Here is a 10,610-nt window from a genome sequence, read left to right on the forward strand (position 1 = left end):
ACCGACACATTTCCTGCTCTTTTAAGGGTAGGATTCTTTTCTTTTTTTGTGCCTCTTATTCTGTCACACTAGTGATACCAGTCACAGGAGCAACTTAGCAAATATAATTATGCTTTTTCCATATACACAATTATGACAAGAGGCTGATGGGTACAAACAACTGCCTTGATGGCTTTAAAGTTCATGAAGTTTATTGCAATGCCCCACGAATGTTAGAAAGTATGGTATCCTGCCAGGCATTTAGTTTTCTAATTGTTTAGTGTAAGGTATTTGTTTGAAAAGTGGGTGGGATAAGGTTCTTGAAGTTGCTAGAATGGGTAGGATCCTGGGCCTATCTTTGAAAAACTTAGTGTCTGCATCAACTCTTTTCCCATTATCTTCTCTCCTATTTTCACATCTGCATGCTTTTTTCTATCCTCCTTACCTAAATATTTTTCTTTTGTTCATTTTTTTGCTTGCTTTGTTTTATTTTCTACTCTGCCTTCTGTCTCCTGAGACATCTGTTCCCAAGGTGATATTTTCAATCAAACCACTGAAATGCATGTTGTATTTTCACTTGGTAACTACTTGTGTAAGCCATTCCTAGAATCTTTTAATTAATTTCTTTAACATTGGGCCTTCTACTAATTTGCAGATCTATTAAAAATCCTCTCCACCGTCGCTAGCATCCCAGCAAAAAAACCTGAGAGAAGATCTGAGAATTAGAAAAGATGCGGGCCAAAGACAGCAATCCACCAGATGGTGGCTATGGATGGGTTGTGGTAGTGTCAGCCTTCATGGTGATGGGCCTCACTGCTGCTGTCCTCAAGAGTTTTGGTTTGTTCTTTGTTGAAATCCAGCAGCACTTTGATGAACTTGCAAGCACTACTTCCTGGATCACATCAGTAACTATTGCCATCTTTCATTTAGGAGGTAGGTAGAAGTGCTCCTGTAGCACTTTAATGTCTTAACTACTCCAGAAATTTTGAAGAGCTTCCTTAAAAACGCCCATAAACCGAAAACATGTAAGGACAATACTTCCTTCTTCTGTCTCTACAGAAAACTGTCATTTTGCTTCCTCTCATAAAAATGTATCTATGCCTCAGACATGGAATGGGTTAATAAGGAATCTGTATTTACACAGGAATCTGACTGCCTTAAAGAACTTCACTTACCTGGACTCATGATTCAGTTTTCCTACAGGCTTTGAATCAAACTCATTGGAGATAATCATAAGAACAGCAGAGCTTGTTGGATCAAGCTCTTAAACCAGTTTGTGGGAATTCACTGATACCATAGTGACTGTCAATTTTTCAAAGTACTTTAAGACATAAGGACTGTGACCCTGCCTAGCAGATAAGCCATCTGCTACCAAAATGGTGACTCAGTCCTGCTTTCCCCCAACTTCTCCTTTTTGTCTTCACCAGGATCCCCTTTCCTGCCATGTATTGCCAGTTCTGGCTCTCCTTTTTCCCCCCTTAGAATGATTTGAAATCATTGATCTAACAGAAAGCACACCATGTTAAAAAGAAAAAAAAATCAGTTCACTCATAGAGAGCATAAGGAAGACAAGACCACTCAAGCAGAGAGTAAAGGAAGAGAGAGTGAACTATCCCAAAGGCAATGAGCCATGGGATCAGGTCAAACACCACATCTCACCAGACAAAGGAGGAAAAAATATCAAACATACCGCATTTGACTCTTAATTTAGTTGTTTACAGAGTCCTTTGTGCCCTTGTAGAACTGGATTATCCTTCGCCATTACGGTGAGGATTCCAAATGTGCAGGCACAAACTGTACAGAATTTGTGAAGGCCACTCTACATATTATCTTATAGATACATAGGTGCAATAGGTAAGTATCCTTATGTCATAAACGCTAGCATAATTTTGTTTGTGAAGACGCTTCATTGCGTAGACGCAACATAATTATATGCATCCTACTCAGTCCACACCTATCAGTGTTATTGCTTGTAATTGCAGTACTTCCAAAGATCATGAGCAACTGATCTTTCTTCGAAAAATCTATTCAGAAGAACAAAACAGTAATTCAAAGTCAAAGTAAAAAGAAAAGCAAGTCATTGATTGAAAAGATTTTACTAGTTCCATAAACTGCTATCTTTGATTTGCAGTATTACAGCTTGTTTCATTCTGACAGAAATAATTAAGTGAAAAATCAATGAAAAACCTGCTTTTTCACTACTTCTCAGACTACAGAAATGAATAAATGAGAATCTATCAAATTGGTTTACAAATTAGACTTATGACTGGCCTATTGTGATACTACTTTGTCATTCAGGCACATGAACTTAATGAGTAAAAAAAGCCAGCATAGGAGGATAAAAGAACTCGAAGTCCTGTGTTAAGGTGTTGGGCTTTTATATATATATATATATACACATTATATAGGAATGTATCAAGGATAGAGCATATTAATATAAACCAGCAAAACTGTATTTGCCTAGCCAGGTGTGAGGTTGGCCTGCTTCAAAGAAGGCAGCTATAATTTTCAGCAGAAATTATTTTTCATCCTTTGCAATCCTGCGAAAATAATCCTCTTTCAGTGAATACAGCTTGATGGCCAAACATTCCAAAACACTTCTGTATAGCATTCATAATGTCTTGGCTCACTAGGTAATTTTCCTTATCTTCTCCTGCCTTTGCTTCATTTATAGGGACCAGAAGACTTTCTGCTGAAGATCATCTGAGCCTCCAGTTCTTTGAGCATCTTTCCTGGCCTGGCCTAATCTTTCTTAATATGTTCCTCTGGGAAACCTTCAGTGTCATTTGGCTCAGTATGAAGGATGATCAGTGAATTATTAATTTTTCCCATTTGGATATTTTCAACAGCAGCTCTGTGCCCTGTGTCGAAGGAGTGCACACGCTTCTACTTTTTGGGTTTGCAACAGGCTGTTCAATTTACCTCATCAAGGATTCTCCCCATGACACAGATGGGCCTTCTCTTGGTAGTGATGTACATCTTCCACCACTTTTCTCTTTGCACTGTGATTATCATCCCCTTCCATTGCTTGTAAGTTTTCTGTGTATTGCCCTTTACCCTTTCAGACCCTGGACCCTAGCTATCTTCTCCATTTCCAGTTCTGTGGCTAGCTTCTTTCTTCCTCCTGCTACCCCATGTTCAATTTCCACCTATTTCTTCTTCTTATTCTCTATTAAAAAAAAATTCTTTTTGGTAGTATTTCTGCTCCAACTGCAGATCTTTCTCTTGTCTTTAAACACTTCAGTGGAACTCTCTTGTTACCCTGAGTCTACTTTTCTCTTGTTCACCATATATGTATGATTCTCCAACTGTATATGCTTTATCTTGTCTCATCCCTTCCACTACATCTTACAGACCATGACTGACTTCCGGTATAATTTTTACATGCTTATCAAATCATTATATTTTTTGCTGTAAATGCTGATGAGACCTTTGGGGTTTGTATAACTTCTGCCAGCTACTTGCTGTCAGACAAGATACATCCTGCAGATTTTGCAGCCATTAAAATTTCTCTGCCAGGTTTACTTTGCTTGTTCTAGCTACCAAATTATCTTCATTCTTACCTTTAATTAACACGGGTGAACATACAACAACTTGCCCCCACAAACTACTATAAAACCTCCCTTGCTGACTGCCCTCTCCTCATTGTCTCCCCACTTATTTCAGGTTTTAAGCATGGTCCTCGTTAACCGCATTTCATTTTACCCCTAAACTCCAGTTTCCAGAATACCAATCAATTGTGGGAAGCTGACTCCCTGTTTGCACTACGAAACCCCAGCGAGGACCAGTGGTGTCAGGTGTTACTTGGGTTCCCTCTAGTGGCCATGGCTATTTAAAAAAAATTTCTGTGCTTCGGGTTTGAAACTATCTCCACAGAACAGAGTGCCTTTCCATGATGATATGGCCTTGATCTTTACTCGGTGATGCTGATAGAAAAAACAGCCAGGCAGTACAACTGATCCTTAATTGAATTAACATTCCAGGTGCTTTGAAGCACCTAGAGACCACTGCTTGGGTTTTTGGAATCGCTGCACCAAGTCAGATCTGTACCTGGTGCAACTTTGCCGTCATGTGTTGCAGAGTTCCTGCAGTCTGCTAAGAAAAACTGTACTACCAAAAGAAAAATGGAAGAAATTAACTGAAAATTTTGTGGAAAAATATTACCTCGAAATAAACCTTGATTTTTGGTCCTTTATAAAACATTTGCAATTCCATAAACAGATGATCTTGCAAAGCTCTAGAAGATAAAGATTAGTTTTCTCCAGAAAGTTTTCATGCCAACTGTATCAATAATACACTCTCAATAATACAATTTTTATAGATTAACCTAGAGATTCTATGGCTGGGCTTTCCCTTTCTGCTAAAAGGGTACATGAATTTCTGTCATGTCACTAGTTGTATCCTTAATGAAATTCAGTAGAACTCTTCCACAAGGACGGGAACAGTCATTCCCTTATCAGCAAGGATCCAATTTTAAAAATCTCAATTGAAGCCCCCTGGCCAGCAGGATTCAGGCTGTTTGAGACAAACATTATAAAGGTATTTCTCCTCCAAATGCTTTATTTGATTGTTTGGTCCTGTCAATCAAGTTAATGTTCCTAATATGTTTATCTTTCTCCTATTTTGATGCTGATCCAGCCCCTGTTGCCAGCTCACTGTGTGTGCGGTACACCCATCGGGCGGTTGTGATCACTGGAGGACTCCTGGCTTTTTCAGGAATGGCACTGGGATTTCTTGGACTCAACATGGTCTGGATGTATGCAACAACTGGCTTCCTACAGGGTATGATTTTATGGCTTTATGGATTTCTTGCAGCAGCGACTTGGAGCCCATACTTGAGGGTGCTAATGGTAGGAGTTTAAAAATCTGATTTCTATTTTGATTTTATGAGCAACTAAAACCAGCAACCCTCTTTAAAGGTCATTTCTCTCATGTCCCACTCCAGAAGTAAGAATTTGTGCTAGAAACCTGCAATGACAAAGAAGATGAATAATCAGATGCTAGTAATTTTCACCTGCAGATTATATGCAAACAGAAAATGAGAAGTGTTTTATTTTTTACTTGGAGTCAGGAGCTCTGTAAAGGTTTAAAGAACCTAAAGGGTGATGAAGTACAAGGACGTAGAAATCCCAAATTTTGTACTTCCTATCAAATAATCTTATGTGTTGAACACAGGCCCAGGCTTTCAGTTGGTTCCAACCCTTAGCTTTACTTCAGGTGAAAACAGGCCAAAACGTTGTCTCCAACAGCTAGCAGATTTTCCTGGAACAGGAAGCGAAGCTGGCAGGGAATAAAATAAACCATTCCCAGTTCCATGCTGGATGCCTGAGAAAATGTCTGGAATTTGAGCCCTTTGGCAGTCCTGCACTGCCAAATAGTTCTTAGGGAGCCATTAAGATCACTGTAAGTTAGAGCAGGTTTGAAGCCTGCTCAAAGCAGTTGGGCAAGAAAAATGAAGAGCAAATAGAGGTAATACACCAGCTTTCTTCACATCCTCCCTCACTTTCTACCCTGAACACTGCTTAGCTTAACCCAGCGATCTGATCTAGTACCAGCCTTAATTAGGACAGCACGGACACTCTGAGATCTGCCTAGTTTCAACCACACGGCCGTGCAATTTCTCACCCAGTGGCAAACTTGTCAAACCAACTTTTTTTTTTTTTTTTTTCACAGTCACAATATGATAGTGTATACTTCATACTCCTGCTTTTTTGCTTGAATTCACAACATATGCCACAAATACACTCTTACACATTGTACATCTGTGTTCATGCTTCTGCTAAGAAGAAAAATGTTTTTCTTTTACTGGTTTTTAACTTTGCAAATGTAGGAGTACTGACTGCTTTAATTTCCACCTTCACAAAATACCTCAATAGGGTCTAACAGGTGCTATCTGTATTGGTGTTTTTCAGGACTTGGGATTTCCTTTTCATGGACACCAGCCATTAGCATTGTTAGCCATTATTTCTCCAAGAAAAGAGCTTTGGCCAATGCTATTGCCAGTGCCGGAGAATGTGCCTTTGCATTCACATTTGGGCCATTTTTCCAGTGGCTGATTAGTCAATATGGATGGAGAGGTGCCCTCTTGATCATTGGTGGCATCCAACTCAATATTTGTGTCTGTGGAGTACTGATGCGACCCCTGGCAAGCAGCTGCCTCCTTGAAGCTAGCTGTTCTGAAACATCACCTGGCAAAGGCTCATCTAAGATAGACAAAAAGGATGAGTTTCCCATCGCACACAGAACCTTCAACTGGATGCTTGTGAGGCAACCGGAGTTTGTACTTTATGCCATTTTTGGCATATTAGCTGCCATGAGTTTTTTTGTTCCTCCATTATTTTTAGTTCCACTTAGCTACAGCCTCGGCATAGATGAATCGTGGACTGCATCCCTCCTATCCATTTTGGCAATGGTGGATTTTGCAGGCAGACTGCTATGTGGCTGGTACGCCAACCTCCATGTTACCAAGACTGTTCATTTGCTGACAATGACAATTACACTGATCAGTACTTCCCTGATGCTTTTGCCACTGGCTAACAATTACCTGTCCTTGGCAATATTCACTGGCTTTTATGGATTCTTCTTTGGCACAACAGTTGCCGTTCACATTACAGTGCTGGCAGATGTTGTAGGCATGCCAGATTTTGACAGTGCTCTGGGGCTTTTCATGCTCATTCGAAGCACTGGAGGTTTTGTGGGGCCTCCTCTTGCAGGTAAGTTAAGATGATACTCTGCCAAATACAGTTTACAAGAAGAAAGGGGAATGGTAATGCACAGTGAAAAAATCTGTATCTGGACCCAAATTTCCCCCCTTTTTAGCACAGGGGTATCTGGACCAAGAAGTATATAAAAACAAAGAGTCAGCTTAATTCCTCTCCAAAACATCTTGCTCCCTCTCTTTTCTGTGGTTTTAGAGATACCTGCTCAACATGAAAGCAGGGAAGAATGGCAGTATTGGCATGGTGGTGTTCCTGCTTTGAAAGTCCCACTTGATGGACTACCACTGTCTTGCTGTGAAAGGGTACCTTTGGGACAAGCTGCAGATCCATTGTTTCAGAGAAAAAACTGAAATTTGAGACTAGTGATGTTGCATAATGCTGGTATTGTTGGGGGTGTGTGTGTTCTACAGAAGGTCAAATTGAACAGCTTAAAACATTAGGCTATGTGAACCTCGAGGAAATATTCGCAGAGATGCCTGCTTTTTTTAGACAGCATTAGAGCCAACCGATATAATAAATGGGGGAGGCAGCACATAAAAACAGTGGGAAGAGAGAGAAGACAGTGAGACAGCACATGGATTTATGGGCTGGCAACAAGACAAAGTCATCTTGGAAAAATGCAAGACAAACAAGCTGCAAGCTGCAGGGACTTTACAAAGTGATGTGGCAGAAAAATGACCAATGTAACTTGTAAAATGTGGATCTGAGTCCTTATCCAAAGACCACTGCTCACGCATTACAGTGACTTTTGTGGTGATGACACCACTAATAGGTTGTAAATGGGTCAGGCTAAATACTGGAACATTTTAATTCACTTTTGAAAAGATAGGAACCAGGAAAATTTGTAGGGAATTTGAGACAGAACAGTATCAAAAGTATGTTGGGAAGGTCTGAATAAAATACAGAGATAACGAGACATTGATATAGTGGTTGGTCACTAGTACTGATTACCTGGGCATCAGTGCGACCCCTTTGTGTATATACAGTGAGCTAAAAATAAGGTATGGAAGAAGAGGGAATCCTAAGTCCTTCTCGAGCTCTCCTCTCCTACTTTAACTGTAAAATCTAAAAGATTTGGATTCTGAGTTCCTTTGCATAGCAGGACCAATGTTAGATTGCAACAAGGGCTATGGACATTTAGCCACACTGGCTAAATGTGGACAAACTTTCCAATGGGAGATGAAGCAAGCAGCCTTCATCAGCCCACAAATGTGCCGGCCACTGTACCCACAAAGCAGCTGATACTATCGCACACACTGCTGACGTACTGCTACTATACTCCTGTTCTTTCAGTAGGGCACACAGTGGTGTTACGTGATTTTGGTTGGCTTAAAGCTACCTAAAAAACAGGGTCTTTTTGTTAACGTCTGTGACCCCTTGTGAAATGATGAACAGGAAAGCCCATAACACTGCAGGCAACCTCTCCAGCTGTGTCTCCAGCAGAGGCCTCTCCTTTCCTTCTTTAAACTCTCTTGTGCTGTACAGTTATGGTCCAAATTACAGGAGCTGATGACCCCTACACCAAGGAACCTGGGGCTACTCAGATACAAAGCTGCATGATTTGTTTTTTCTCTGCCATTACCTTCATTGTCTGCCACGTTTTAGGTTGGGAAGTGCTTCAGACTGTATAGCATTTTGCTTAATAGCAATTTGCATATGCAAAGTAAATGAGATGTGAATTGTACTTCAAATTTTAAAATGCTATAGTGGGGCGATGTTCCATGCACTCATGATGTAGAAAGCTGCCAGACAGGTACATAGCCAGCATACTCCCCTCGTGAGAGGATATGTTCACGCTGCTGAGCTAATTCACATTAGCCTGTTTTCTATCAATCACATTGCTGTCATTTATTTCTCTCCAGGTCTGATCGTGGACATGGCTGAAGATTACAGAGCAGGCTTCTACATGGCAGGAGCCACTCTTGTCCTGTCAGCTGGATTTCTAGTAATTTTAGGTCAACTCCAACAGAAGAAAGAAAGAGGAAGCCAGACTAATACTAAAAAAGAAAAGTCAGCATTACCCTACCCTTCCCTCCATCTTCTGAAACTTCAGAACAGAAGGTATCAAGAACATGATGTAGTGGTGTGACTACATCAGACATCTTACAGCATTTCAGGACATATGGAAGTGGTTTATTTTCTCCAAACCTAGTAATAGTAAGATTTATAAAATGATGGAAGTTTTGGATAGGAGCGTTTAAAACTGAGGAAGAAAGTAATCAGTTTACAAGCAAATGGTTACCAGCAACCATTATCATACTATTTTGATGTTGAAGTTGCATTTTGACTATACAGGTCTTCAGCACAGTCCCACAGGGCTGTGATAAGCAAACTAGGGAAACTACAGTCTAAATGAAATTACCACGAAGCATGTACACAGCAGATAGAAATCCTCGCCCCCAGTACAGACTGCAGCCGTCACTGTCAAATAGGAAGAGGCATCAGCTCACAGATGTTTAGCTTGGGGAAGTAACGTTCAGTTTTCTCAGTAAACAAGTCGGACATGAAAGCAAGAGTACATGAATATAGTTTTGAGCTAAAGGGCTTTTGCAGATACTCTACAGAGCAGGGATGGAATCTGATAAATAAAGAAACCCGATAAATCGGGAAAGTTACATGAATACTAGAATTCAGTAGAGAGAAATGCAGTGCTAAGTATCAGAAGTAAAAAGCAAAATATACACACATAAAATGGAGGAGGATTGATGAATAACAGAGGAAGACCTAAGGCTACAGTGGACTTCAAACCGAGTAAGAATCCCAAATGCAACCCTGTATTAAAAAACAGTAAAAGTCTTCCTGTGCTGTGGTAAGATAGAGGAGATAATGATGCTTGCAAAGCTTTAACTGGAAGAGGTACATAAGTTGCAAACAATTAAGTGGAACAAGAATGAGGAAGGTTGAGAAAGCACAGCCTAAAGAAAAAGTGTAGGAAATAAAGTCTGTCTGGTTTAGAAGACAAAAGGTTGTACAGAGCATGACAACAGCCTTCAAATCCATAATAGGTTGAGATAAAGAAGACACGGTGAATTCCTTTCCTTGTTAAGGCAATTAGTAATTGATATAATTTGCACCAAAGCAGAGTTATGTAAAGGGGAAAAAACTTCATTATAGCCTGTTTAGCATAGAAAGAGACTATAAAGGGAATATGAAAACATGGAGATATCAGAGAATAGGTAAGACATGACAGGAATCTAAATATATTCAATTGTGCTTCAGAACAGTGGGATGGGCTAGATCACCTCCTGAGGTCCTCTTTAGCCCCATATTTCAACTATCCTGAGGCTCTTTGAGCAAATACTCGATCTATGAGAATAAAAAGAGTCTGTATCCAAATGGCTTTTTTTTGGGGTCATTTTATTTTACTAGGGGGAAGAGAGAATGTAAAAAAAGGGAGGAAAGGCTGGATCACATTTAAAAAGAAACAGTTAAAGGAAAAAACATGGCACTTAAAAGCTTTCAAACTATTACAAATGTCATAGCTGCCCTAGTTATGAACTTCAGAAATTTTTACCATTGAAACACTTTATCTGTAAAGCCAAGTTTAACATAAATCACTCACCTAAAATAATTATTTGTCTCATAAGAATAACAATTATTTCTAAAATTTAATTTAACTTACAGAAAATTAGCTGAACCACTAATGAATCGACTATCTGTGAGGGCTTGATTGCAGAAGACACACTGAAAGGGACACAACTGGGTGGGCAAAGCCTTGTAGCAAGGCCCTGAAATTTCTGACAAAATATTTTTCAATCACATCAGTTGAAAAACTTAGATTTTCCTAGAAAGTATTATTCTACAGTCTTCTGCAGTGTTCCAATATTTAAAATAATTCTTCATTTTATAAAATGAAAGGAAGGGGAATTGTTGGAGGCGGGGAGGAATGGAGAGGTGTTTAATAGATGCAGT

General features: G+C 39.8%; 1 protein-coding gene across 1 annotated transcript; it reads left to right on the forward strand.

Annotated features, from left to right (window-relative positions):
• Positions 1-710: 710 nt before the first annotated feature.
• LOC104125715 (monocarboxylate transporter 13) lies at positions 711-10,093 on the forward strand (the record flags this gene model as incomplete). The annotated part of the gene is made up of 5 exons (XM_009638195.2): positions 711-912; positions 4,618-4,761; positions 5,892-6,692; positions 8,561-8,759; positions 10,075-10,093. Coding segments are annotated over exons 1-5 (1,365 nt in total), but the record flags the coding sequence as incomplete, so codon positions are not given.
• Between the last annotated feature and the right edge of the window lie 517 nt (positions 10,094-10,610).

The sequence above is a fragment of the Egretta garzetta genome, unplaced genomic scaffold (assembly GCF_000687185.1).
Source record: "Egretta garzetta isolate BGI_Z169 unplaced genomic scaffold, ASM68718v1 scaffold250, whole genome shotgun sequence".
Lineage (NCBI taxonomy): Eukaryota > Metazoa > Chordata > Aves > Pelecaniformes > Ardeidae > Egretta > Egretta garzetta.